Here is a 27,690-nt window from a genome sequence, read left to right on the forward strand (position 1 = left end):
GGGGGGGTGTCCTTGTCCTTGTCCTTGTCCTGGTGAGTGTGGGCTCCATCCCCGCCCCGGTGCAAGGAGTTTGTGGGGTCAATCCCAATCCCGGTGAAGGAGTTTGTGGGATCCATCCAGGGGTTGATCCCCCACCCTGGTGTGCACGGGGTTTGTCCCCATCCAGGTGCGTGGGGTCCATTCCTATCCCGGTGCAAGATCCTGGTGGGATCCGCCCCCATCCCGGTGCCCTGAGTCCGCCCCCCCGGAGCAAATTTAGGGCTAAGGCACCTTCCCAGCCCCTCCATCCTCCACCCTTCTCCCGCCCCGACGCCGCCCGGATCCCGCCCCATCGCGCCGGGAGCCGGAGCGGAGCCGCCGGGGGAGGGCCCGGGGCGGGGCGGTGACAGCGGCGCGGGGCGGGGCCGGGGGCGGCGGGGCCGGCGGCGGGGTCGGGGCCGGGGCCGGTCCCGGGGGTCCCAGCCATGCTCAGCCGTCTGGGAGCGCTGCTGCAGCAGGCGGTGGAGACGGTGAGCGGGGCCCGGGGGGACACGGGGGGAAGGGGACCGGGACCGGGACCGGGACCGAGAATGGGAATGGGAACGGGAGAGGGAGTGGGAGTGGGGGGTTCCGTGCCCCCCTGACCCCAATCCCGGTGTGAGCAGCGGGAGCCCAGCGTGGACCTGCTGGAAGCCTTCACCGAGCACTGGAAAGGCATCACCGGCTACTACCTGGAGGCCACAGGTGAGTGGGGTGCGGGGCGAGGGTCCCCGTGCTCCGGGGTGGGGTCCTTTTTTCCCGGGATGGGGTCCCGGTGCCCCGGGATGGGGTCTCTGCAACGTGGCAATAAATTCCTTGCTTGTGGTGTGGGAACAGAGTTCTCGTGTCCTGGGAGACATCCTTGTATCCTAAAATAGGGCGTCCTAGAAACCGGAATAAGGTCCCTGTGCCCAAGGAGGGGGGGTTGCAGTGCTCTAGGAGGGCGCCCCATTCCCTGGGACACGATCCCATATCCTGGGACGGGACCGTGTGTCCAGGGAGAGGGTCCCTGTGTCCCAAAATAGGGTCCCCGGCCTAGGAATAAGATACCTGTGCCCTGGGACAGGGTTAGGGGACAGGTCCTGGGACAGGACCCCCAGTCCTGGGACAAATCCCTGCACGCTGGGGTGGGACCCCATGCCCTGGGACAGGACCCCAGTGCCCTGTGGCTGCCCTGGCACGTGGGGACAGGGCACGGGACACCCCTTCCCAAACCATGGGAGGATTTACCCGTCCGGGGTGCCCTGCCCTGCCCAGCCCCGACCCCCTGGCACCGCGGTGGGATCAGCACCGCCGGGTTGGGCGCACCGGGGACACTCCCGGGAGCGCCGCACAGGCTGGGACACGTCCCTTTGGGAACCCGCTGCACCCCGGGAGCGCCAAAGCAGCGCCGGGAGAGCTTCGGCCCCAATTCCCAGCAGGATCTCGGTCCTGGCTGTGCTCGGGGGGGTCTCCGGTGCCCACCGGGAGAGCGGACAGCGGCGGGAGGAGCGGGATGTCCGGCAGCGCCCTAGGCCGGAGCGGAAGGAGCCGCTGCTGCGACTCCATCCTCACTCACATTGCCATCTAGCGTCATTCCCACTCCGGAGGAGCGGGATTTGGGGCAGCCGCGGATCAGGGAAAACCCCTGGCAGAACCCCAGCCGCACGGCTGGCACCTCACCGGGGCTGCCGTGCCCGGGGAGGAGCCCCGCTGCAGCCCCCCATCCCCGAATCCCCGAATCCCCGAATCCCGAATCCCCGAATCCCTGAATCCCGAATCCCCGAATCCCCGAATCCCCGAATCCCGAATCCCTGAATCCCGAATCCCCGAATCCCCGAGTCCCGAAATCCCGAATCCCCGAATCCCCGAATCCCCGAATCCCCAAATCCCCGAATCCCCGAGTCCCGAATCCCGAATCCCGAATCCCTGAGTCCCAAATCCATCCCTGCATCCCGAATCCCGAATCCCGAATCCCTGAGTCCCCGAATCCCCGAATCCCGAATCCCCGAATCCCTGAATCTCCGAATCCCCGAATCCCCGAATCCCCGAATCCCCGAATCCCGAATCCCGAATCCCTGAATCCCGAATCCATCCCTGAATCCCGAATCCCCGAATCCCCGAATCCCCGAATCCCGAATCCCTGAATCTCCGAATCCCCGAATCCCGAATCCCTGAGTCCCCGAATCCCGAATCCCCGAATCCCGAATCCCCGAATCCCCGAATCCCCGAATCCCCGAATCCCTGAATCCCGAATCCCGAATGCCCGAATCCCCGAATCCCGGTATCCACAGACGAGAGCATCCCGGCGCGGCAGACGGACATTCCCTGGCGCCTCCGGCAGATGTTGGATATCCTGGTGTACGAGGAGAAGCAGCGCCCGGCGGGCGAGACCGGGCCGTGCCTCGAGTACCTGCTCCAGCACAAGCTGCTGGAGACACTGGGAACACTGGGAAAGGCGGAGGTGGGAGAAGGCACCGGGAAAATCCCTCCGGAGGGGCCGAACCCGCAGCGTTTCCCAGCTGCTTTATGTGGTGGCCCTCAATAATTTTCATTTTGGAGCATTTTTACCGGGAAAGGGAGATTGTGAAGCGTGAGATGGTCACGGGGCTTGGGGTTTTCTTGGGGAAATTGCTCTTTTTTTTTTTTTTAATTGGCTTTTTTTGGGGAGAAATTGCTCTTTTTGGGGGGAAATTGCCCTTTTTGGGGGGGGGAATTGGCACTTTTTTCGGGAAAATTGCTCTTTTGGGGGGGGAAAATTGCCCTTTTTTGAGAAAATTGGCTTTTTTTTGGGGAAAATAGGCTTTTTGTGAGGGAAAACTTGGCTTTTTTGGGAGGGTGTTGGATTATTCAAAGTTCACCACTGGGATCCTTTCTGGGATCATCACATCTCCGCTTGCACAGGAAGGATTTTTTTTTTTATAATATCTGGCACACAGTGGGTTTTTTAACATATTGCACTTGGCTTTGCAGGACAAGGTACCAGCTTTGGAAAAGTAAATATTGCCCAAATATATAACAAATATAACGGCTCTGCTGTGCCTTTGTTGCTGATAATAGCAACACGGCTCCTATAAATAGATTTTTATTCAAATCTAAGTGGAAACTCACTGGTCCTTTCACACCCAGGGCGATTCGGGGCTTTTGGGGTGCTGGAGGTTTTAATTCCCCATTGCTGGGAAATGGGAAATAATCCCCCGGGTTTTTTTTCTTTCAATGCAGAGAATCGAGTTCAGCCCCTAATTATTAAAGGGAGGGGAGGAGGGATGTGCTGGGGGATCGATTTGGGGCAATTCCAGGGAAATCGGGGCTCCATCTGACCTGTGTCCCCATGTCCCTGTCCCAGTATCCCCCCGGGATGAGGCAGCAGGTCCTGCTCTTCTTCGGCCGGGTGCTGGGGCAGTTGCAGCACCCGCTCCTGCACTACCTCAACGTCCACCGGCCCGTGCAGGTGAGGTCCCACCTGTCCCCACCACACCCCTGGGAAGTGACACCCCCGGGAATGGGGCGAGAGAGCCCCCAGCATCCCCACATCCCTGTCCCTGCCTTCCCAGAAGCTGCTCCAGCTCAGCGGGGACCGCCTGGGCTCTGGCACGGAGAAGGAGGAGGTGCAGTTTGCCGCCGTCCTCTGCTCCAAAATCCAGCAGGATCCCAGCCTGCTGCCCTATATCCTGGAGGTGGGACAGTGTGGGGTCCTCAGTGGGGGTTGGGCTCCTGTAATTGGGACTTTTGACCCATTTTGCAGCCCCCTCCTCGCCTCAAAGCTCCTCGGGGTGAGGAGGAGGAGGAGGAGGAGGAAGGTGGTGGCTACGATGCCGCTCCTCTTCCTCTCCAGGGGAAGAACATCCTGAATGGAAGGAGAGCCCCGGAGCCGCCGGACAACCCCAGGGAAGAGGGTTCGGAGCATCCCCCGGGCCCTGCTGCCAGCTCCCCTCCAGCCGAGCCCTCCCCGCCACGCCGGGACAGCAACCTCGTCACCTGCCTGGTGGGGCTGTGCAGGAGCAAGGTACGGGCACGGGGGTGGCACGAGGGGACAGCGGGCACTGCCAGGCGTGTGACAACCCCTGTGCTCTCCTCCTCCTCCTCCTCCTCCTCTTCCTCCTCGCAGAAGAGCCGTGTGGCGCTGAAGGCTCGGGAGAACCTGCTGCTGCTGGCGGGGCTGTCCCAGGAGGCGGCTGCCACCTGCCTGGTGCGGGGCAGTGCCCTGTGCCAGCTGCTCACGGGCCACCTCTGCGACCTCTACAGCGCCGTGCCCGCCGGCACTGACCCTGCTGATGTCCTCGCCATGGACAGGGCCAGCTGGAGGTGAGGGGGGCGCTGGATGGAGGTCCCAGGTGCCAACCCAGGCTGTGTCACAGCCCCGCGTCCTCCCTCCCGTGCAGGTCGCAGGGGGATGGTGCCGGTGCCGCGGGTTTCCCGGGGAAGGAGAGCCTGGCTGAGTTCCTGGGCTGGCTGGACTTCCTGGATGAGCTGGTGCTGGGCGCTCACCCGGTGAGAATCGCAGGATTGATTAGTTTGGGAAAAAGCTCCAAGACCATCCCGTGCCCGATGCCCCCGAGCTCCCCCAGGGACGGGGACGCCGCCACCTCCCTGGGCAGCCCCACCCCAATGTCCCACCACCCTTTCTGTGAAGGAATTCTTCCTGATGTCCAACCTAAACCTCCCTGGGTGCAACTCAAAACTGTGTCCTCTCATCCTGGGGGGTTCCCCACGCTCAGCCCCTCTGTGCCCCGCAGCTCGTGGCCGATGCCATCACCGAGGCCGTGGAGGAGAAGTTTTTCCAGGGAATCCTGCAGCCGCAGCTCCTGCAGATGTGAGTGGCACCAGCTGGGGTGTTTCACTCTCCAGGACCCCCTTGGAGCCAGGAGCAGGGGGTTCCCCTTTTTCCCTGGACAACTGGACAACCATCCTCTCCCACCCTGGCAGGTCAGAGCTGGCCGTGCTGGGCGCCACGGCCGTGCTGACGGGCACGGTGCGGCAGCTCCGCGCACCCACCCTGCTCAACCGCCTCGTCCTCTTCCTGCTGGGGCCCCACCGGCACCCCGAGACCCCCGGGGACACCCCACACCCCCTGCGGGCGCAGCTCATCGACCGCTGCAACCACCTGTGCGACGAGGTGAGCTCACCCCGGTGGGCTGGCTGGGTGGTCAGGGGTGGCAGTGCCAGGGCTCTCACCCCGCTGGCCGTGCCCAGATCAGCCTGGCCAGCCTGCGGCTCTTCGAGGAGCTCCTGCGGAAGCCCCACGAGCACGTGGCTCACAACCTGGTGCTGCGGAACCTGGAGGCCAGGGCGTACCTGCAGAGCGGCCCCCACGCGCCCGAGGAGCGCGGGCCCCCCGAGACGGACCCCGAGGAGGACGGGCTGTGAGCGAGGGGGGCTGGGGCACGGCAAGGGGGGCAGCCCCGCAGTGCCCACCCCGCTAACGCTGACCCCACACAGGGACCTGGAGGAGGATCCCTATTTCACCGACGGATTCCCAGACGACTTTGGGACGACGAAAAATCCTTCCCCGGCATCGGCCCCGTCGGGGAAGGGGCAAGTGAGCGAGGTGGTCAGCAGGTAGGGGTTTGGAGGGACTGGGTTGGAATGGGGCGGCTGCAGCCCCCTCCCCATCCCTCTCCCTCTCTTTTCCAGCTTCCTCTGCCTGGTCCCCGAGGAGGCCAAGACCTCCTCGTGCATGGAGGAGGGCGGATACGACACCTACGTGCACGATGCCTTAGGAATGGTGGGTGCCTGGGGGGGGTCCCCAGCCCGCTGGTGGCTGTCCCCGCGCTGGCTCTCACCCTGCTGTCACCCCCCTGCCAGGTCCAGGCGTGCCGTGCCAGCGCAGCCCCGTGGGGGTGGCCCTCGACCCCCCGGCCCCTGGACTCCTGTCAGCCCCGAGTGGCGTTTTACGAGGGACACTTCCTCAAGGTGCTATTTGACCGGATGAGCCGGATCCTGGATCAGGTACCAGGGATACACCTGGGTGCCCGCCGGGCTCTGCCCTCTGCCCCCCCATGACCCCCATAATGGGGACAAAGTGGCCAAAAGCATCAGCAGTGCTCGGTGGGGATGGGCTCAGGACGAGGGGACCCCCACCCCCTGAGCATCTCCCCCATCCTGCCAGCCCTACAGCCTGAACCTGCAGGTGACCTCAGTGCTGTCCCACCTGGCCGCCTTCCCCCACCCCCACCTCCACGAGTACCTGCTGGACCCCTACCTCAACCTGGCCCCCGGCTGCCGCTCGCTCTTCTCTGTCCTCGTCAGGGTAACGTCACCCGCCGGGGTGTGGGGACACGGGGACACCCCCTGGACACGGGGTGTGACTCTTTTCTCCCTGCCCAGGTGATCGGGGACCTGATGCAGCGGCTCCAGCGCGTGCCCCATTCCAGGGCCAAGCTGCTCCTGGTGCGCCAGCAGCTCCTGGGGCTGGTGCTGGGAGAGCAGTGAGTGCTGGGGGGGGGAGCAAAATGCCCTTTTGGGAAGGGGGTTGTACCCCACAGACCCCCCCTCATCGCTGGTGTCCCCGCAGGATGGATCACACGGTGCTGTTCAAGGGCGTGGTGGTGCTCGAGGAGTTCTGCAAGGAGCTGGCTGCCATCGCTCTGGTCAAGGGGCCACCCGAAGGGCCACCCTGAGCCCCTCTCTGAGCCCCCCCCTCTCCGACCGGGCTGCGGTGGCCACTGGGGATGGCCCAGCCCACGTTCCGGTAGCCCCCGGTGGCCCTGCAGTAGCCAGGAATGGCCGTGGCACCGCGGGAAGGACCTCGCAGGAGGACGAGGAGGCGCCGAGTCCTTCGTTGTCACCTTGGCCAGCCCCGAGGTGACGCCACGTCCCCGTGCTGGGTGCGGAGCCATGGGTGCTGTGGCTCCTCCTGGGTGGTGGGTCCCTGCTCCCCCCGCGCTGTCGGAGCTGCCCCGAACCCCCCAAGGCTCCAGCGGGGAATTTTTAGGCAATAATGGGGTGTGGGAGGCAGTGCCCCCCTCTCAGCTGCAAGGACTCGATTGTCCCCTGCCCTGGCGCTGTGGCAGGGGGAGTGTGACATGTGTGACACGTGTGTGTGTGTGTGTGTGTGTGTGTGTGTGTGACGTGTGTGTGGTCTGGCAGGGGACTGTCCCCCCCCAGACCCCGCACAGCCCCTCCCCAGGGTGATGGGACTCTGCTCTAATAAAGCTGTGACTCAGCTCCACCTCCTGTGCCCCTTCCCAAACACCCCCAAAACCCCACTCCCCATTTCCCCCAACCGCAGCCAGGGCCATGGAAGCAGCAGCAGCAGCAGCCGGGTTTATTCTATTTCTGCTCTCAGCACCCCCAGACCCCGACCCACCCCCGCAGCACCCCCCATCCACGGGCAGCACATCCCGGGGCTTCCCCCTTCGCCACGGCCAGCAGGACCCCGGGCTGCGTGTCCCGCTCAGTCCCCCGTTCCCCAAATCCAGCCTTTTCGGGCCCTAACTCCGCACGGGCACCGCGGCTCGGAGCCTCTGCAGGATGCGGCCCCGCAGCCCCTCCTCCCGCACGGGCCACCAGCGCAGCGCGGGGTCGCGGGGCTCGGGGGGCTCGTCCCGCTGGCTCCCCGGGGGGATGCTCAGCACCACGTTGAAGCAGATGCCATCGGCCCCCCCGGGCCCCCCAGCTCGGTGCTGCAGCCCCAGCAGCCCCAGAGCTCCGGGCTGCGGGTCCCAGGCCAGGCAGTCCCGCAGCAGCCGCAGCAGGGGCGGGCGCAGCCCCGCGCGCAGCTCGGAGGGGGACGTGCCGCAGGCCACCACGGGCAGGTGTGGGGTGCCAGCGGTGGCCAGCAGCACCCACAGGTCGCCGGCGGTGTTGGCGAAGGGCAGCAGGAGCCGCAGGCAGAGCGGGGAGCAGGGCAACTCCCGCGGCAGCGTCGGGGGTGCGGGGGGCTCCGGCGGTAGCGGGCGGCCAGGTCCAGCACGGGCAGGATGTCCAGCGAGCGCAGCGGCAGCGCGCGGGGGTCCCCGGGCCACCAGGTGGCTTGGAGGGACTCGGCGTCGGCCTCCTCGAGGGTCTTCAGGGTCCCACCTGTGGGCACAGGGGTGGCCCGGCATGGCGGGGACAGCAGGACAGCGGGAAAGGGCCCGGTTGTGGGGGGGGGGGGGGCACTGAGACCCCCGAGCGGGGGGGCTGAGAGGGGACACTGATACCCCAGTGTGGGGTTTGGGGGGGTGGTGGCAGGGACAGCGATGCCCTGGCACAAAGATGCTAAAATCCATCATGGGGTTTGCAGGGGACATCAGTGATGTCTGGGCACAGGGGTGGGTGGGGACACTGATACCCACCACGGGGCCGGCAGGGGACAGGGATATCTATAGGGGATGCCACTTCCCATCGTGGGGCTGGCAGGGGACACTGATACCCATCACGGGGCCAGCTGGGGACACCCTCACCAAGCCCCCCGTGCCCCTCGGAGCATCAAAGGGCACAAACCTGTGGCCCGTGCCAGGAAGGCGAAGCGGATCCAGGCCGGGCCCCGCTCCTCCAGCGCCAGCAGCGTGAGGGGCTCGCACTCCAGCCCCGACTCCTCCTTCACCTCCCGCTGCAGCGCGGCCACGATGCCCTCGCCGGGCTCCATCCGGCCCGCGGGCAGGTACCACCGCCCCGGCACTCGGGCTTGGCCTCCTGCACCAGCAGCACCGCGTCCTGCGGGGTGGGACTGGGGCTACTGGGGGAAAGGGGTGGCTGGAATGGGGGGGCTACTGGGGGGAAAGGGGTGGCTGGAATGGGGAGAAAGGGGTGGCTGGACTGGGGGGGCACTGGGAGAAAAGGGGTGGCTGGAATGGAGGGAAAGGGGTGGCCGGAATGGGGGTACTGGGGGGAAAGGCTGGCTGGAATGGGGGATACTGGGAGGAAAGGCTGGCTGGAATGGGGGGTACTGGGGGGAAAGGAGTGGCTGGAATGGGGGGAAAGGGGTGGCTGGAATGGGAGGTACTGGGGGGAAGGGAGTGGCTGGAATGGGAGGTACTGGGGGGAAAGGAGTGGCTGGAATGGGGGGCACCAGGAGGAAAGGGGTAACTAGACTGGAAAATACTGGGGAAAAAGGGGTGGTTGGACACGAGGATACTGGGAGGGAAAGCGTGGCTGGACTGGGGGGTACTGGGGCTGGGGGCTGCCTCACCTCCTGGTTGAAGAGCACGGCCAGCACCACGTAGCAAACGTTCCTGCCCAGGCGGACGGGCCCGGGGGCGCGGGGGACCCCTCGAAAGTTGTCCCCACGTCCCAAGAGCCTCCATCCAGCACCGCCTCCAGCTCCGGCACCGGCGCGTCCCCCATGGGGACGGGGGTCCCGCGGCAGCTGGGGACGGGGAGCGGGGCCGGCTCAGGGCGTGGCAGGGTTTTGGGGTGGGGAGGGGACCCCCCAGACGTGCAGGCGAGGGGACAAAGAGCCGCGGCGCCGGGTGGGCTGCAGGGGTGGTGAGGGAGGGGGTCCGGCGATTGTGGGGTGCACGGGGAGAGGGCGTGAGGGGTGCTGGAGGAGGGGAAGGGTCTGCTGGACTGGGGGACGTGCAGGGGGGTGTAAATGGGGAGGGGTCTGCTGGGCTGGGGGGGGACGTAGCAAGGGAAGAGCTCGGTGGCCTTGGCGATGCAAGGAGGGGTGCAGAAGGGGAAGGGTCTGCTGGACTGGGGGACCCCCAGGGGGGCGTAGGCGGGGAAGGGGAAGGGGAAGGGCTCGCTAGGTTTGGGCAGCCGGGGGGGACTGCGGTAGGACAGGGGCTGGCTGGACTGGGGCAGGCATGGGGGGGCACAGGACGGGAAGGGCTGGCTGGACTGGGGGGGGCACAGGGGGCTGCCCGGGAAGAGCTGGCAGGATTTGGGGAGCCGGGGGGGGCTGCGGTAGGAGAAGGGCTGGCTGGACTGCAGGACGCACGGGAAGCTGAAGGACGCGAAGGGCTGGCTGGACTGGAGGATACTGGGGGGGAAAGGCTGGCCGGAGTGGAGGATACTGGGGGGAAAGGGGTAGCTGGACTGGTGGTTACTGGGGGGAAAAGGCTGACCAGACTGGAAGATACTGGGGGGAAAAGGTTGGCCGGACTGGAGGATACTGGGAGGAAAAGGCTGGCTGGACTGGAAGAGGTAGCAGGAAAAGGGGTGGCCGGACTGGGGGGCACTGGGCGGAACGGGCTGGCTGGACTGGAAGATACTGGTGGGGAAGGGCTGGCTGGACTGGGGGGCACTGGGGGGATAGGGCCTGCTGGACTGAGGGATGCCCGGGCTGGGGTAGAAGAGCTCGCTGGGCTGGGGGGTGCCGGGGGGGCTGGAGCTGGAGCTGGGGGGGAACTGGGGGTCCCAGGGCTGCAGGGCGCTCGGGGGGAGGGGCTGCTCCCAGTCTGGAGGGCACAGGGCGGGGGGCAGCGGGGGGCAGGGGGGCGAGCTGGGCTGCAGGGTGCGATGGGGGGGCTTGGGGGGCTACAGGGGAGGGTTTGGGGGGGCTACAGGGTGCAAGGAAGGGAGGGCTTGGGGGGCTGCAATAAGGGTCTGGGGCTGCAGTCAGGGAAGGGCTTGGGGGGGCTACAGGGGGAACCACGGGGAGGGGGTGGGGGGCTGCAATAAAGGTTTGGGGGGGCTGCAATGGTGGGACGGTCTTGGAGGGGCTGCAGCAAAGCTCGGGGGATGCAATAAGGGTCGGGGGGCTGCGGTAAGGGGTGGGGGATGCAATAAGGGGTGGGGGGCTGCAATAAGGGTCGGGGGGCTGCAATAAGGGGTGGGGGGCTGCAATTAGCATCAGGAGGATGCAGTAAGGCTCGCGGGGGTGCAAGAAGGGTCGGAGGGCTGCGGTAAGGATGGGGGGCTGCAGTAAGGGGCGGGGGGGCTGCGAGAAGCGTCAGAAGGCTGCAAATAAGGGTCGGGGGGCTGCAAGAAGGCTCGGGGAGATGCAATAAAGGTCGGGGGGCTGCAGTAAGATTCGGGGGGCTGCAGAAAGGGTCGGGGGGCTGCAGCAAAGCTCGGGGGGCTGCAGTAAAGCTCGGGGGGCTGCAGCAGCAGCGGGGCGGGGCCCGGGGGTCTCCGGGCGGGCTCCGGGACCCCGCCGCCTCCCCCCGCCCCGCGCATGCGCCGCGCACTCACCGCGCCGGGGCTCCGCCGCGCCGGCCCCGCCCCCCACTCGCCGCCCATTGGCCACCCTGCGGCGCAGCTCGCTGCTCATTGGCTAATCCTGCTGTCAGTCATGTTGGGTGGGACCTGGCCTTAAAGGGGCCGCGTGGCGCGGAGTGCGTGGCGTAGTTAATTAGGCGGGGGTAATTAGTCGGTGCTGGTTCCATGGGGGTCGTCGCGCGGTGGTCATCGCATGGTGCCCATCGCCTCTTGTTAATGGCACAGTGCCCATTGCACAGCGCCCATTGCCCGGTGTTAATTAATTGCCCCGTGCTAATTAATTGCTGCGTGCTGTTTCAGTCGTTTTCCCGCATCAGCCAGGACGGAGCAGTACCCTGGGCCCCCCAGCCTCTGGGCAGCGCCATCCAGCTGTTCCCAGCTCTGTGTGAGGCTGAGCCCGAGCAAACTCATCCCACCGGTGCCCTCCGCCAGCTGCCAAGGGCCGGACGGGACCGTGCCACGCTGCCAGCCCCCGGCTCTGCCACCTCACCCCATCCCGGGACACCGGAGCACCCCCGACCCTTATGGGATGGAGGGGGAGTGAAGGGAGACACCGCGGTGGGTGCTGGTGGTGCCACTGGAGCATCCCTGACCCCAGTGGGATGGAGGGGGGATGAAGGGAGACACCGCGGTGGGTGCTGGTGATGCCAGCTGCCCCGGCACGCTCTGGACACTTTATTCCTCCTGCCCCGAGCACCCGCGGGAGCTCTCGGAGCAAAGCACCGAGCAAGAGGTGCCCGGTCCCGGCTCCCCGCAGCGTCCCGGCCGTGTCCACGACGGTGACCAAGGCTCCCAGCGTCCTCCCGTCGGGCCGTGGCCTCACTTGCAGCCCTGCAGAACGCCCAGGGCCTCCCTCACGGCGGCGAAGATCATCCCGTCCAGCTGCAAGGGCGCAAAGAGGGGGCTCAGCACCGCTCACCCCACCCCGGCACCCCCGAATTGCCCCGGAGCACCCACCTGGGCGCGGAGCTGGCGCGTGGTCCCGGCGGGACCCCCGGTGCCGAGGTCCCGGAGGCGGACGGCGCTCTCCGGGGACAGGAATTGCTGCTCCACGCTGATGGTGCCGGTGAGGCTCTGCACCTGCCCGGGCACGGTGGCATCAGGGTTTGCCGTGCCTCAGTTTCCCCAGGGGGTTGGCACAGCCCCTCGGGGGAGTGGTTCAGAGCCGCCTACCTGGTGGGGAGCCCCGGCGGGGACCAGCACGGCGTCCCCTTGGAACTGGAGGAGGCTCCAGCCGCTCACCCCGCACTCCTCCCGCAGCCGCCGCCGCAGACCGGGGTCCAGGTAGCGGCCGGGGGGTTCCGCCGTGACCGTCCCCTCCCGCCCCGGCTCCTCGGATGCCTGTGGGGTGCCAGGGGTGAGCGGAGCCGGGGGCTGGAGCGCGGCCGGGGGTGGTGGCACCCACCTTCCGCAGGAAATCCCGGATCCGCCCGGCATCCTCGGCACGGAAGATGTGCCACAGGGCCCCGGGCCGGCCACCGCTGTCCCTGAGCCGCTCCCGCAGCTGCGCGTCCTGGTGTCCCACGTCCCCTGGCAGCAGCACCTCTGCGGGCACAGAGAGGTTCAGACGGGGTCTGGGCAGCGGGTCGGGATGGGGGGGGACCCCCGGGCTCCCCCCGTACCCCGCGCTGCCGGCGCTGCGTGGGCCAGGACGCTGATGGAGTCGGCGGCTTCCACCGTCAGGTTTTTGGTCCCAAAGTTCCGGTCCTGCGGACGCACACCTGGATTGGGGCGGTGGGTGAGCGTCGGGCATCAGCGCGGGCGGGGGGAGCCCGGGTGTCCCCCAAAGCCCCCGTACCGCACTCACCGTAGGCCACGCGGACGCGCGGGCGCAGCCAGCGCCGGCCCCGCTGGCCCCGCAGGTAGGTGGCCAGGTTGAGGCGGCCGCTGGCCCCGCAGTACTCGGGCAGGGGCAGGCTGGCCCGCAGGTTGGTGGCCCCTGTGGCACAGGGTGGGGTGGTGGTGACACTCGGGACCTCCCGCTGCCCCAGCCCTGGTGCTGGCACCCAGCTGGCGTGGGGAGGGGACATCGGGGTGACGCCACCCTGTGCCGTCACCTACCGGCTCAGCTCCATGTCCCCGAAGCCACTCTCCAGCCTCAGCAGGTTCCCACTGCTCTGTTCCTGCTCCCGGGATGCTGCGGGAGGGAGAACAGGTCACATCAGGAATGTCCAGCCTGGCTCCCCTCACACCTCACCCCAAAATCACACTGAGGACCCCACAGACTCCTCGTCCCCTCACCTGTGCTGGCGGCAAAGCCACCCCAAAACTCCCGGCTGCTCATCCGGACTCGGCTCCCCGCTGCCCGCAGGTTCACTGCCTCCACCTCCTCCTCTTCCTCCCCCGAGGGCTGGAAGGATTCGGGCGCCCACAGCCGCCCCTCCAACCTCTTCTGCAGCCCTGAAACCAGCACAGGCTGCCGGGGCAGCCGGGGATCAGTGGGGTCGTTGGCTGGGGGAGTCCCGGCTGGCACCCCACACCCCAGGGATGGGGCGCTCACCTGGCCCTGCCGCCAGTGCTCCTGGAACAGTTTGTAGTTGCTGGCGTGGCCGGGGTCGTGCAGCCAGAGCAGCCCACTGGGGGCCAGGATGCAGTGGGACGCGGGGGGGTCCGGGGGGTTGGGGGGGCTCAGCTCGCCCCCCACCTGCCTCTCCTGGATCTTCCTCTCCACCACGCGGGCGATGATGCTGTCCAAGATGCTGGTCAGGCGATTATCCTGAGGAGGGGGGACGCAATTGGGGAGCCCCTCAGGCCACGCTGACCCCTCCCCAGCCCCCACCAAAGGGGGGTGGGCAGCAGGGGACGGGGTGACCAGATGGCCGCGGGACTCACGCTGGGCAGGGCGGGCGCCACGGGGGCGAAGGCCATGCGCACCCCGTCCTGGCCCAGGCACAGCTTTCACGGCGGTGGAGGCCAGGAGGTCGCAGAGGGTGGTGGTCTGCACGGCCCCACCCCGCGCCGGGGGCTGCCCCGGGGACGGCGGCCCCCCCTCGGGGGTCTCTGCTCGGGGGAGAGCAAGGTCACGGTTGCCCACGCCGCCCTCCGCGTGTCACCCCTCACCCAGCACCCCAAAAGGTGAGGGGGGTGCGGCATCCCTGACCCCCCCGGAGCGGGGCCGTGCCCGCGGCGGGGGGGTCGCAGCCGGCCCTACCTTCCTTGATGGGCCGGGCGGGGTCGGCTGGGCCGTGGCTGCGGGGTGGCAGGGTGGGCACCGCGGCACCCGGCGGCTCCTGAAACACCCCGGACCAGGTGGGGATCCAGGTGGGAGCCACATCCCCACCCCCCCAGACACGCCCTGTGCAGGGGTTGGGGTCCACCTGCGCCCCCTTTTCCCCCCATCCACAGCACCCCCCCCCCCCCCCCGTACCTGCCTGCCCGGGGACTCTGCCAGGCTCTGCTCCGCAGCCCCCTCCCCGCAGGGACAGTGGGACTCGATGCCAAACTTGACCCTGACCTCGTGCAGGAGCTTCCAGAGCCGGGTCAGGACTGGGGACGGATGGGGACAGGGGTGTCAGCCCCCCCAGCAGTGGGTAGAGGGTGGTTCTGGGGCTGGGGGACACACTCACCGCAGGTGGGGACGAACTGTGTGGGGACCAGGGATGACACGTGGTGGTCCCGCCCGGGGATGCACTCAGGTGGCTGTGCCGGACCCTCTGTGTCAGAGAGAGGGTGCGTTTGTCCCCACTGATCCCCCCAAAGGCTGACACCCCCCTTTTCCACCTCTCCCTATCCCCATACCAGGGCCATTGTCCTCCCTCCTGCTGCGGTGGCAGTCGGGGCACAGCTGGAAGCCACATCTGGCGCAGCTCCAGTGGGAGTTGAAGAAGCCACGCTGGCAGGCATCACAGAGCTGGGGGGCTCCTTCCCCCCGCCGCCAGCCCATCACCCCTGCGAGAAACACAGCCTCAGCCTCCTCGTGTCCCCAGTGTCCCCAGTGCCACCCCCACCCTGGTCCCTGCTTACCCTCGGGCCCACCAGGGGCTCCCGGCCACGTGTCCCTGTCCCTGCGGACGGCGTCGCAGAAGGGGTCCCCCAGGACCCCCAGCAGGTACTTGGCCAGGCAGAGGCTGCTCCCCACATTCCTGCTCCCCACATTCCTGCTCCCCACATTCCTGCCCCCCAGCTCGGGGCCGGCCGCTTCCAGCAGCTCCCCCTCGGCCTCCCCCAGGGTGCAGAGGCCATCGACGCTCAGCTCGCCGTTGTCCCCCAGGGCGAACCTGCGGGGGGAGCAGACAGGAGGGTGCTCAGAATTGGGGGGATGGGAGGGTGCTCAAAATGGGGTGATGAGACAAGAGGTGAAAAATTGGGGTGGTGGGGTGCTAGAAGGTGGCAGGACAAGGAAAGGATGGGCAAAAGTGGGGTGAAAGGAGATCCCCTAAAGCGGGGTGAAGGGAGGGCACGCTCCAAAGTAGGGTGACGGGAGAGGGTGTTCTGAAGTGGGGTGATGGAGAAGATGTCCCAAAGAGGGGTGACAGGAGGGGACGCTCCAAATTGGGGTGAAGGGAGGGGATGTCCTAAAGAGGAGATGCTCAGGAGTGGGGTGACAGGAAGGAAACACTCGGAAATGGGGTGACAGGAGGGGACATTCCAAAGTGGGGTGACAGAAAGGGGTATTCCAAAGAAGGGGGTGCTCCATTGCCCCCTGGGACCTCCTGCTGGACCCCCCCACCCCGTCAGCTCACCTGCGGAAGTGCATCAGCCTGCAGGTGCTCTCGGGGGGCTCATCCTCGTCCTCCTCGCCCTCGGGGTCCCCCCCGGCGTGGGGGCACAGGCACAGCAGCGGGGGATGCTGTGGGGCAGCGCGGTGCAGGGCAGGCTCTGCAGGCACCACGGCTCCCCGGCGCGGCTCGGCGGCTCTGGGGACACGGGAAGTGCTTGGGGACACTGTGGAACCCCATCCACACCAGCTGGGAGGGAGTGGAAGCGTCCAAAGCCAGGCTGGATGGGGCTTGGAGCAAGCTGGGATGGTGGAAGGTGTCCCTGCCCGTGCCAAGGGGTTGGGACTGGATGGGCTTGAAGGTCCCTTCCAACCGAAACCATTCCGGGATTCTGGGATTCCATGACTGGCACGCTGCGGCAGGGGCTGGAAACTGGGCCAGAAAGTAGGGCTGGAAAGTAGAGCTGGAGCTCCTCCGCACAGGTCAGGGCTGAGATGCCAACGCCTCCCCGAGGAGTCACTGACCCAGCCACAGCACTGCCAATCCCCGGGAATCCTACCCGAGGATGCCACGCCGCCCCAAAGGTGCCTTCCCACCGCCTGGGCATCCACCCGAGGGTGCCACGCCGCCCCAAAGGGACATTTCGATCCGTGCCCACCCTGGGAATCGCTGCCAGACCCAGTCATGCCGGGAAAAACCCCAGCACAGCAGGTTCCGCAGCCCACACGTGTTCCCAGCTCGTGTTGTGGGCGCCGGGAACCGGGATGCGAAGTTCCCTTGGGATTGGGTGCTGCCCCCGCCCTCTCCGCGGCCCCGCTGTGCACCCTGTGCATCCTCACCTCCGTCTCCCAGCTCCATCCTCCTCTCCTCGGGGTCCCCCGCGCCCTCCGTGCCATCACCCGGGCACACGCTGGCCTTGGTGCCCCTCTTGGCCGCCCCGGCGCCCTCGCCGGTGGTTCGGGGACCGTCGGCGGTGCCGTGGGGGCGTTTGGCCGAGCGCTTGCCCTCCGCGGGGGGCTCGGGACCCCCATCCCGCCGGGAAGCTTTGGAGCGGGGCAGCGACTGCTCTGAGTGCCGCGTCAGCCACGTCTTCTTCAGCTTGGTGTGGTTGCTGGGGGGGCACGGAAAACGCCCCCCGGGCATGCCCAGGGTGGGCTCGAAGGGGCTGGACACCCCGCAGCCCACCCCCGGGCACCCATCGCAGCCCGGGGTGGGGCACAGACAGGCCGGGGTGGGCTCCGGCTTGGCAAGAGCCGCTGGGTAGTGCCGGTCCGCCAGCAGAGGCGAGGGATTTGGCTCCCCGCATGCCGGAGGCGAGCCGGGCTGGGCGCTTTGGTAGCCCAGGCGCTCATCTTTGGGCTCCGAGGGCCGATCCGGCCCCGTGTCCGTGGAGAAATCGGCGCTGTGCGGCCGTGCGCCCACCCAGGGCACCCCGCAGCCCCCCGCGCCGGGCCGCAGGAGGAAGAGGGGGTGGCTGGCGCTGGGGGAGGCGTGCGGGGTGGGGAGCGGGCACCGCCGAGCTGCCCCCCGCCCGGCCATCCCTCCACGGGGCTCCCGGCAGCTCCGGCACTGCCGGCTCCCCTTCCCCGTCTCTGTCCTGCCCTGCCTGGCTCCTGCCCAGCAGCTGCGATGCCGCGTGGTTCTTGGTCGAGGGGTGGAAGCCGGGTTCTTTCTTCGGGTAAAACTCCTGGAAGGGAGCAGAGGGACTGGTGTCACCCCAGGAGTGGGTCCTCGTCCCGCTTCTGTCACCCGCATCCCTGCGAGGGGATGATGGGGAGCATCCCGGTCCCCTGCCTCAGTTTCCCCGCCGCCCCCCCTTCAGGCTGGGCAGCCGCCCGGTGCTTCCCAGTGCCCGGTGCCGGGGTTCTGGGGTGCCCGTGTCCCCCGCTGCCAGCGTGGGAAAGGAATGGGGAGCCGCAGCGGCACGGGGTGCGACGGGCGCGCCCAGGGCTGGCAGCGCTGCCTCCCGCCGCCCCCGTGCCGCGGCTGCCGCCGCCGTGACTCAGCCCGGGGGTGGCATCACCCGCAGGGACACCGCGGAGCACAGCGTCACCCGGCGCGTTCCCCCGGCGCTCGGGGGGCTGGGACCCCCCTGCCGAGCTGCAGGGGGGAACAGGGGGGCTTTCGCAAGCCGCCGCTCCCAGCCGGGTTCAGGTGAGGTTGGAGCCGCTGGCACCTCCGGGGAGCACCGGGAACCCCCGAGTATCCGCGCTCCGGAGCCTCTCCGGGGTGTCCTACCTTATTCCCTGAGCTGGAGCAGTCGTCGAAGGGGGTCAGAGCCGCCTTGCACCTCGGCGGGACCCCCAGGTAGAGGGGCTGTCCCCAGGCGGGCGCGTAGGAGCCCAGCCGCCAGTCCACGCCGGCGAACCGCCCGTCACCCATTCGCCCCCGGCCCCTCCGGCCCCGCGCCGCCGAACGGGGGGTCAGCCGGGGGTCCGGTGGGCAGCAGCGAGGACAGGAGGAAGGGGCTGTGCTTGGCCTCCACGAGGAAGGGGCAGTGGCGGAAAGCCGGGGGGTCTCCGGCCGTGTCCCCCGCCGCGGTGCGGGGCTTGCCGGCGGTGCCGGGGTGCTGCGTGTCCAGCCCCGGCACGGGCAGAGGGTAGCGGTGGTACGCGTGGCTGTAGAGGGCCAGCGGGGCCAGCACGGCCTCCGCCCACCGCGGCCCCGGGCGCTCCTTGCAGGGCTCCCCCCAGCCCGCCTTGGGCTGCCCGTTCCGGGGGGACAGCAGCGGGGGCAGCTCAGCTCCGTCCTTGGGGCGGCACAGGGCGTCCCGCAGGCACGGCGGAGCCGGTGGGTAGGGGCAGCCCAGCCGGCCACCGGCGAGCTCCCGGACGGGTCCCAAACATCCCTCGGAGCCGCTCCAGGGACATCCTTTCTCCACCCCGTAGCTCAGCTTGCCGGGCTCCGGGTAGCCCGGGAGTCCCAACTCGGCAGCGGCGCTTCGGGATAAAACCATCCCGCTGCTCTCCATCCCCCGGGAGTCCTGCGCTGCCTCCGGGGCTCTTCTCCACCGCGGCGGGGTCTCCCCCATCCTCGCGTCGCTGGCCATGCTGCTCCGACACTCATGTGGTGCTCAGCGCCGTCCCGGGCAGGCCGGATCCTGCGGGCAGGGAGAGGGGCATCAGCGGGGAACAGCACCGCCCCCTGCCCGGGCAGCGCTGCTGGGAAACTGAGGCACGGGGATGCTTGGGGGTGCTGCAGGGGGGCTGCCTTTAACCCCCCAGCTCCATCCTCCCGTGTTTGATGGGAGGCTCCCCGGCGTGGCGAGGGGATCCCGGGCTCCCGTGCCCCGCGGCATCCGTCGGGATGCACGATGCGGGCGGGCACGTGTCTGGGGCGTGTGTCCCCGTCCCATCCCGTCCCTCTTGCGCCCATCCCGGCGGGGCTGGCGGCCGGGACGCACCTCGCACCCACCAGTCCCTCCGCACCCAGCCTGGCCCCGCGCCCGGCCGCTGGCACCCAGCGTGGGGAGGCCGTGCCCCGCGCAGGTATTTGCCTCCGGCCAGGGCTGGGCTGCGCTTCCCAGGAGGGCTCCCAGCGAGGGGGGAGCTCCCCGCTCCCAGGGGCCCCTCCTGGGAGAAATGCCTGGGGAGATTTGCAGGATTAACCCTCCTCCGGGACCCGGGCCACACGCAGACGCGGGATGCGGAGCCAGACCTTGCAGCGGCGGCGGTCGCATCCCTTCCCCGTGTCCCCCAGTCCTCCCTGTCCGGCAGCTGGAGCAGCCGAGGGGGACAGACCCGAGGTCAGCCAGCTCCCAGCCCTGCTGCGGGGTGGGACAGAGCCGCCCCGATGGCCAGGATGGGGACAGGAGCAGGGTGGGGACAGCAGCGTGTGTCCCAGAGCCGCCTGTTCCCGTCACATCCTCTTCCCAGAGAGGGCAAAACCCCCATTCCCACGCTGCTCGGGAAGCATCCCGGACCACCCTGTCCGAGCTGGGGCACCGTGGGGCACAGGGACACCCTGGGGACACCCAGCCAGTCCCTCCAGGGCGCAGGACCCATCCAGCCCCATTTCAGGAAGTTCTCCCAGCACAGCTCACCAGTGCCCCGAAGCTGCCCCACCACCTGCCATCCCCCCAGCTGCCCCAGGGTGACATTGTCCCCTGTCCTTCATCCCATCCGGAGCACACGAAGCCGCTCCCGCTGCTCGGCGAACATCCCCACTGCCCCACAGCTACCTGGAGGGTCCATCAGGGACCCCAGTGCCGAGGACGAGCGGGGGTCTCTGCCGGTGACACCGGGTCCCGGAGAGGCGAAGCCGGGCGGGCGGGAGCACCTAAACCCACAGGCTGAAGGGGTCCGGCTCCGGGATCTGGAGGAGGCAGAAAGCCGCCCGGGCGGCCCTGGGGATGTTCTTCTCCGCCTGCTGGAGCTGGAGTTTTTGATCCATTGGCTTGGGAGGCTCCGTGCTCCTCCTGCCTATCGTCCTACGAGCTGGGGGTCCCGGCGAGCTGGGATTCAGGGACAGGGGTACCCAGGGAGCAGCGGCAGCACGAGCGGGACCTTCCCCCGGCTCTAGGCAACCTTGAGCATCCTGAGGCGCTGGCGGCGGTGGCGGCGGCTCTGCTCCCCACGAGCGTGCAGCCTCCGCCGGCTCCGGCAGCGACTGGGCGGGCGGGAGGGATGCTGGGGCTGCTGACGCCCGGGAACCGGGAATCGGCGCGGTGCCGGCGGTGCCGCCCAGCCCCGGGGGCACCGGCGGCGGTGCCAAGGCGGGCAGGTGTGCTCTGCCCGTGCGGGTGAAGAAAGCGCCCTTTGTTCGCCAATGCCGCCCCGTCACCAATGAAAGGCTCCAGCCGCCCGCTCCGGGAGAAACTGGAATGGGAGAAACACCGGGATGGGCCAAAAGTCCCTGTCCTGGTGCTGGGGAGCTGGTGGGGGAGTGTCCGGCATGGAGCGTGTGGTGGCCATCCTATGGGATGTGAGCCCCCAGGACCCCAAACCCCTTCGGCTTTTGCCAAAGGTTACGGATCTGGCCTCAAGCCACGGTCCAGAGCCGTGTCCATCCCTCCTCCAGCTGCCTGGGATGAAGGCAGAGCTCCTTTACCTCCCTGCACACCCCGCAGCAGCCGGGTGGGAAGAGCAGGATGTGCTCCAAGGGGTGCAGAGGGACCTTGTGGGGCACAGGGATGCTGAGACAGCATCCTGATGGTGCCACCCTGACCGGGGATGAGGAGGGAGTGCCTGGGGCCACTCACCTGTGCCCTGCCGCCCACCAGGATCACACCCATGCCAGCCGTGCCCACCAGGATCACACCCGTCCCAGCCGTGCCCTGCAGCCCACCAGGATCACACCCATGCCAGCCGTGCCCACCCGGATCACACCCATGCCAGCCGTGCCCTGCAGCCCACCAGGCAAAAGCCGGGACCTTTTGGGTGCTCCCCACACCGTCTCCAAGCCGCAGGACCCCCAGCACCAGGACACCCCGACCCCAGACCCACCAGCACCCACCACCCGCTCCTGCCGACAAGCCCTGGAGAGGGAGGAGCAGATCCAGGGGGGTCTCCCAGGTGGACACCCCATTCCTGGGCTCCCGGGGAGGTGGTGCTGATGCCAGCAGTGCCGTGCGGGTTTATGTAACCTGCGTGTGTCCCCGGGACGTGCCCGCCTTACATAAACCGCATCCCTCGGCGCGGCTGGCCCGGCACGGCTCGGCACGGCTCGGCAGCGGGGGCCGGGCAGGCTGGGGGCACGGGAGAAGGGGTGAGGGCAGGCCAGGGCCCGCGGGAGCCCAGCAGCGCCACGAAGAGCCGACCACGGGCTGCCTCCAGCTCAGCAGCTTCCTTGCGGTCTGGTCCCGCTGGGAGCCGGGCGCCGGGCTTAACCCTTGCTGGGCACGGCTCGGGGCACCGCGTGCCACCGGGGTCACTCGGCCGTGCCAGGTGGTCCCATCCCACCGCCAGCGTGGGTCAAGCCACAGCGGGACCCCCCCCCCCACGAGCCCTGCTCGCCCAGGAGGGGAGGGTTTGGGGGGCCGCGGCGCCGGGGTGCTGCTCGCTGCACCCAGTGGGTGCCAGGGAACAGGGAGGGGACCCAGACAGGGCTCGGGGCGAGGGAGAGCCCGCGCCTGCCTGCGATGAGAAGGTGCTGAAAGACAAACTCTTCCCGTTCCCCTCCCTCCGTTCCTCAGGAATGATGGATCCGGAAGGGCTGGGACGGAGGTGGCAGCCGGGAGGGACCCCAGGGGAGGGTCTGCAGCGTCCTGGTGTGGCCGGGTGGCTCTGGGGGTGCCCGGGGATGACGGGAATGTCGCGAGGGAGGGGACAGGTGGGGAGAGGGGTGGACACGCCAAGCTGAAAGTGGGAAGCCCCAAGAAGGGTCCGTGGCAGCCATTGCTGGGGCAAGGAGATGATGGAGGGACAACAGGGAATTTCCCACCATGCACCGGGGCAGCATCCCTGGGCACTGTCCCCTCCCCACGCCGCGCTGCCCTCGGCGTGCCAGGGAGCCTGAGGCCTTGGTGAAACCTTCCCAGGGCCAGCACAGCCCCCACGGGGTAGCCACACTCTGGGACTCTCTGTTGGGGCTCAGCCACCGTCCCCCCGATCCCAGGAGCGGGATCCGTGCCTGCTCCCACCACCCCAACCTCTGACCGGGGTCTCAACACTCCCTGCCTGTCCCTGCGTGACCCACGGAGGCTTCCCAGGGTGATCCGGGGGGTTCCAGGCTGAGCTTGAGTTCTGCCAGCCGGCAGATAACCCCCGAGGGGCGTTCTGCCTTGGGCACAGAGCTCCCAAATCCCTGTTTTTTCCCCCAAACAGGAGGGCGAGCAGAGGGACGGCAACACCCACGAGCCAAGCGCTGGCCAGAGCGCCGCCGCGGGAGGCCGGAAACACCCGAATTAGAACCCTTGGCATCCCTGCCCTGCTCCATGCCAGAGCACGGGGGGGACGCTGTGAGGACGTGGGGCGGAGGGACACTGTCCCCACGGTGTCCCCTGGGATTGTGGGGGACGCGTGCGGGACAGGGGACTCCCGGGACGATCCAGCTCCGGCGAAAGGGACGGATGGGGGTCCTGATATCCCAGCTGACCCTCTCTGCTGGATGTTCCAGCAGCCCTGGATCCTGCCAGCCCTGTCCCGGTGCCCACAGCACCTGCTTGGACCAGGGCACCGCCAGCCCCTCCAGGAGCGGGCTCTGCACCCCCAAACCCACAAGCCTGGGGAAGAACCCAAAATCCAGCATTTTCCTCATGCAAAATGGATCCCTGCTTCAGCTTGCCCGGAGTCCACTGTGCTTACACAGAACCTCAGCCCTTCCTCTTCCTCCTCCTCCTCCTTCCTCCTCCTCCCAGCCCCGGCACGGAGCCCGGCACGCACCTACCTGCCTCCACCACGGCGCAGGTGAGGAAGCTGAGGGCGCAGGCAGAGGAAGCAGCCCCGATCCCCCCCGTGCCCAGCACCGGGCGCGATGGCCGCGAGAGCTTTTGTTAATCTGCACCCGGCGCTTAAATAAAAAACAACAACCAAAAAAAAAAAAAAAAAAAAAAAAGGAAAAAAAAGGAAAAAAACCCCACGTCAAACCTTCAGGAGTCTGGAGGCTGCGGCGGAGCGGAGGGCACGGGAGGACACTCACTCCCACACGAGCAGCTTTCTGGGAATTAGGGCCACAGCCCAACTGCTCTGGCAGCCTGCGCTCCCCTCCAGCCCTGGCTGCCCGTACGGCGGGGCCTGGGCAACCTCCCCGCTGCCGGTGCCGGTCCCGGACAGCCTCACCGGCCCCGTCTGGCCCCGCCGCCGCCGCAGGGTCGGACACTTCTCCCGACCCTAATCTCCCGCTTTTCCCCGGGGAGGTGAGTAAGCATCGCTAATCCCGCTCGCTTCGCTGCCGGGGACAGAGGAGCCGCTCCCCCCGGGCTGGGCTACTCGCTGACACCCCCAACTCGCCCTCCCCAGCGCAGGTCGCCCCTTCCCCGGGCGCTGCACGCCCTCAAGGCGAAGCTCGGGATGGACGGAGCGAGGAGCGGGAGCGGCTCGTCCCCGCCAGAGGGGACCGCGGGATGTCGCAGCCAACGCACCTTTGGCGGTGCCCCCCATGCCCCGCGCGCGGCGGGGGGATGCCGGGGGGCACGCAGGAGGACCCGGAGGTGAGGGATGCTGCCGGATGCTGCCGTGCCCGCATCCCTCCCTCCCGCCCGGGGGAGGACGAGCCGTCCCGGCAAGCCCCGGTGCGGGGGCACGGTGCCCGTCCTGTGCCACCCCCCTGGCCCCCCCTCTCCACGTGCCCGGGACTCCTGTTTACCCAGCGCCAGGAACCAGCTTCAAATACCTTGATGTAATTAAAAGCTCACCCCGGGGCCAAGGGCTTAGGACGGCAGCCAGGGACACGGGCAGCCCGCTGCCACCTGCGTGCCGCACAGGCAGGACTGGCAGCTGCCCGCGCTCCTGGCAGCACCTACCTGGCAGCAGCCGGGGGCTCCTGCCCTCAGCCCGGGCTCCTCCGGTGCCCCTGCCGCGCTCCCGGGGTGCCCCGCCGCCGGGGAGCCATGGTGACGGCAGGTGATGCGGTGACCCGGATCCTGGTGCGAGGACAGGGGAGTCAGGAGCGATGGGCAGCCACTGCCCGCTGCCTCAGTTTCCCTTAGCGCCCGGAGATGTCCTGCCTCAGTTTCCCTTGGTGGCCGGAGATGCTGTGCGGTCCCCAGAAGGGGATCCCCAGCGCGCCCTGAAGACGGTGCCCAGCTCCCCACGAGCTCGGGGATTGTGCTCCCCAAAATCCTCAGCCCAACGCCCGTGGTGTCACGGCAGGGACACGGAGCCGGAACCTTCCTCGGTGCCAGCGCGGGCTGGCTGGGGACAGACGGGTCCCCGGGGGGACAGGCGGCTGCGGGGAGGAGGGGGGGGATGCAGCAGCGTTCCTTCAGCTGTGTCCTCCCACACTCCCGTCACCTCGGACGCCCTTTTCCCGACCCCTCCCGCCACCACCGCCCTTCCCACCCGCCATCCTCTTCCTCGCCATCCTCCTCCTCCTCCTCCTCCTCCTCCTCCTCCTCCTCCTCCTCCTCCTCATCCTCACCAGCGGCTCACCGGCAGCCTGGGGGCATGTGCGCGCTTGAGGACACGGTGTGGGGGCGCAGGAGGAGCCCCCCCGGAACCAGGAGGGAAGGTCTTACCTGCACGGCAGCGCTGGGGACGGAGTGGGGAAGGGGGGGAGTCTCATCCCCCGCCCGCCCGAGCCCCCCGCCCGCGGCTCCTCATCCCGCCCTCCCTGCCCTCTGCGGCGGGAGGCAGCTGAGAGCTCCCGGGGCTGCCAGAAAAGAGGCTGCGTTTAAACAACAGACATAATTATGCTTTTGATACCGTCTGCTAAAAATACAGCGCGGTGCCGCGCGGGGAGCCATGTGTGCGCGGCCTCACATGGCTCCCGCCCGGAACAGCTGACTCAGGCAGCGGCCACCGGCAGGGGACAGCCGTGGGGGGAGCCCCGTGGCCATCAGGGGGGTCAGACGCCCACCTGGCACCCCCAAACAGCTGGTTAAAGAGTGACAAGGGCAGCCCAGGGATGGCCAGAGCATCCCACCGCAAAGGCAGCTGCCCCCCGGGTTGGTGCAGTGGGGGAAAATGAGCTGGGAATGGAGCAGGGAAGAAGGAGGGGGCTGAAGGAGAGTGGATGGGGCACTCGGTGTCACCAGGGTGGGTTTTGGGGGGCTCAGGCTGCTCTCAGCCCCGGCAGCAGCTCGGGGGGAGGGGGGTGAGGAGGACGCTGGAGGGGGACTCTGGGGGTGGCACCCCAAGCACCCAGCAGCTCCCCGGAGAGGTAAATCCCGTTCAGGAGTCATGAACCCAATTTCCCTGACCCTGCACTGCCCGGGCAGGGAGCACGGCCGGGGTGAGACCCCCGCGGTGCCCGGCCATGGCACCCCCGGGCACCGCATCCTGTGGCTGCTGCCCTCCGGGAACGGGCAGTGCCTGGCCCGGGGGCACCACGGGCCCGGCGCTGGCATCACAGCGCCAGCCGTGTCCCTGTCAGCTGCGAGAGGGAACAGCCCTGCGTCACTCGGTCCCCTGCCAGCTCTCAGGGATGCAGGCAGGCAGCCATCCCCCGTGCCCTGGCACTCCAGGCCTTGTCCCCAGTCCCTCTCCAGCTCTCCTGGAGCCCCTTTAGGCCCTGCAAGGGGCTTTGAGCTCTCCCCGGAGCCTTCTCTTGCCCAGGTGAGCACCCCCAGCTCTCCCAGCCTGGCTCCAGAGGGGTCCAGCCCTGGGAGCAGCTCCGTGGCCTCCTCTGGACTCGCTCCAGCAGCTCCACATCCTTCTGATATTGGGGACCCCCGAGCTGCAGGTGGGGTCTCACTTGAGCGGAGCAGAGGGGAGAATCCCCTCCCTGAACCCGCTGGGAATCACTGACTGCCGCAGCCCCTGAGCGCCCCCGATTACGTCACCTCCTACAAGCCCCCAACCCCACTTTCCCCCCCTCCAGTGGCTCCAAACTCTACCCCGGGCTGGGACAGGGGGTCCCCACAGCGGTGCCAGCCAGGGCTCAGCCTGGCACCCCTTCCCCGGAGGGGACCGTGGCAGCGGGCGAGCTCAGGTCAGGCGCTTAAACTGCTGCGCTGGGGCGGTGCCAGGCGAGCCGGGGGGATTAGGGCTTTGCTGATGCAGCCTGGCACTGGCCCGTGCGCTGACACAGCTGGGATCAGCGCTGGCACCGCCGGAGCTTGCCTCGGCCCCGGGGGAACGGGCTGTGCCACCCCGCCTGCCTCCTGTCCCCTCCTTGGGTTTCAGCCCCTGGGGGACACCCTGGGACTCACCAAAGCAGGACGCCAAAACTGCTCCCTTCCCAGGACCCTGCTTTTCCCCCCTTGGAAGGCGCTGGTGCTGTGCCTCAGTTTCCCCAAGCTGGCAACCCCTGACCCCCCACCCTGGGCATGGAACACTGCGGCTCCAACGCTGCTGCCCACCTCTCTTAGCCCACCTGGGGGTACCCCAACGTGGGAGAACCCCTCCCCTTTTGACCCCCAGGTCGCCCCAGCAGCCTCCCTGGGCCGTATCCTTGGAGGAACCGCGCTCCCTAAGCGGCTTTAGGGGGATTACAGGCAGCCCCCTGGCCCTCGCTGTCCCCACCCAGCCTTCCTTCTCCGCTGCTTTAAGTAATCGTCTCCCGGGCAGTTTTACGGGGCTAATCCAGCCACCTCCACCTAATCTGCTCCAACACCCCTGCCTGCCCCGGGACGCCCCGCGGAGCCCGGCCTGGGCAGGAGCCGGGTGCTCTCGCTGCCCTGGGAAGACCCCCGAAAGCGGGCGGCAGCCAAGGGCTAAAAATACAGCTGGCCTCAGGGGCGAGGGCAGGGAGGATTGGGAGCGAGGGGATTGATGCCAGGGAACAGGGGCACCGCGGGGCAGGCGGGCGCTCGGGGGCGGGGAGTCACCTTGTGGCACCCCGCGCGTGCCCCGTGTCGCCCACCCAGGTAGGGGACGAGCCCCCGCCGGGAAGGAGTGGGGGATTCCCGGTGGGATGGGGGAGCGCCGGCAGGGAGAGGGGACGATCCAGGGATGTCCGGCTGCATCCCGGGAGTCCCGGAGGGGCCGCGGCTGCTGCTGCCGCGCCGTGGGGGACGCGGCTACTGCAGGGATTCCCGGTTATCCGAGAAGTCCGGGAATGCCAGCGGCGGGCTCAGGGACATCAGGCGGTTGGCAAAAGAGCCTGGGAAATGCCCGTGAGGAGCATGGGGTGGGATTCGCAAGGATGGAGTTCCCTCCAAAAGAGAAAATCATCTCGGGAAGCGTCCCTGGAGGAGTTTGGGGATGTGACCCGGGATTCTGGAACCTGAAATGTGGGGGGGAAAAGCCTCTGGGAGATGCCTGGAGGGAGTCTCACGGATCCCTGATGGTACAGCTTCCTCCAGAAGAAAAAAATCTTGGGAAGCTTTCCTGGAGGAGTCTGGGGCTGCTACCTGGGATCCTGGAACGTGGGTGGGAAGCTTCTGGGAAAGGCCCTCTGGAGGAGT

The 27,690-nt window shown here is 68.2% G+C and overlaps 3 protein-coding genes across 4 annotated transcripts; 1 reads left to right on the top strand and 2 right to left on the bottom strand.

The window, feature by feature from the left end:
• Positions 1 to 410: 410 nt before the first annotated feature.
• On the top strand, positions 411 to 7,168 carry FHIP2B (FHF complex subunit HOOK interacting protein 2B). Of its 2 annotated transcripts, none has more exons than XM_039564410.1 (17): positions 411 to 509; positions 645 to 723; positions 2,292 to 2,461; positions 3,344 to 3,448; positions 3,552 to 3,674; positions 3,833 to 4,003; positions 4,106 to 4,302; positions 4,380 to 4,488; positions 4,734 to 4,810; positions 4,924 to 5,113; positions 5,191 to 5,360; positions 5,437 to 5,556; positions 5,632 to 5,722; positions 5,803 to 5,946; positions 6,107 to 6,247; positions 6,325 to 6,425; positions 6,512 to 7,168. In XM_039564410.1, the coding sequence occupies exons 1-17, from the start codon at positions 465 to 467 to the stop codon at positions 6,615 to 6,617; spliced, it is 2,139 nt and encodes a 712-aa protein (XP_039420344.1). In that variant the 5' UTR covers positions 411 to 464; the 3' UTR covers positions 6,618 to 7,168. The 2 variants fall into 2 exon arrangements, with proteins under 2 accessions (XP_039420344.1, XP_039420345.1); XM_039564411.1 differs by having other exon boundaries at positions 3,555 to 3,674.
• Positions 7,169 to 7,314: 146 nt separating this feature from the next.
• NUDT18 (nudix hydrolase 18) lies at positions 7,315 to 10,280 on the bottom strand. Its single transcript, XM_039564263.1, is given in 6 exon segments — positions 7,315 to 7,870; positions 7,873 to 8,019; positions 8,425 to 8,598; positions 8,601 to 8,637; positions 9,113 to 9,168; positions 9,171 to 10,280. Coding segments are annotated over 6 exon segments (951 nt in total). The 5' UTR covers positions 9,268 to 10,280; the 3' UTR covers positions 7,315 to 7,430.
• A 1,527-nt stretch (positions 10,281 to 11,807) lies between these two features.
• Positions 11,808 to 20,365, bottom strand: HR (HR lysine demethylase and nuclear receptor corepressor). Its single transcript, XM_039564259.1, is given in 21 exon segments — positions 11,808 to 11,967; positions 12,043 to 12,165; positions 12,259 to 12,426; positions 12,491 to 12,630; positions 12,708 to 12,806; positions 12,893 to 13,023; positions 13,147 to 13,222; positions 13,327 to 13,501; positions 13,586 to 13,801; positions 13,918 to 13,983; positions 13,985 to 14,085; positions 14,237 to 14,315; positions 14,453 to 14,571; positions 14,652 to 14,738; positions 14,824 to 14,973; positions 15,049 to 15,302; positions 15,768 to 15,826; positions 15,829 to 15,941; positions 16,583 to 17,430; positions 17,982 to 18,843; positions 19,924 to 20,365. Coding segments are annotated over 19 exon segments (2,919 nt in total). The 5' UTR covers positions 17,283 to 17,430; positions 17,982 to 18,843; positions 19,924 to 20,365; the 3' UTR covers positions 11,808 to 11,904.
• Between the last annotated feature and the right edge of the window lie 7,325 nt (positions 20,366 to 27,690).

Source organism: Corvus cornix, chromosome 22 (assembly GCF_000738735.6).
Source record: "Corvus cornix cornix isolate S_Up_H32 chromosome 22, ASM73873v5, whole genome shotgun sequence".
Lineage (NCBI taxonomy): Eukaryota > Metazoa > Chordata > Aves > Passeriformes > Corvidae > Corvus > Corvus cornix.

Bases quoted from the DNA above. Each gene is read 5' to 3' on its own strand.
- FHIP2B (XM_039564410.1), top strand. From the start codon at position 465: ATGCTCAGCCGTCTGGGAGCGCTGCTGCAGCAGGCGGTGGAGACG. The intron at 4,303-4,379 runs GTGAGGGGGGCG...CCTCCCGTGCAG, and splicing joins ATGGACAGGGCCAGCTGGAG to GTCGCAGGGGGATGGTGCCG. The intron at 5,361-5,436 runs GTGAGCGAGGGG...GACCCCACACAG, and splicing joins GACCCCGAGGAGGACGGGCT to GGACCTGGAGGAGGATCCCT.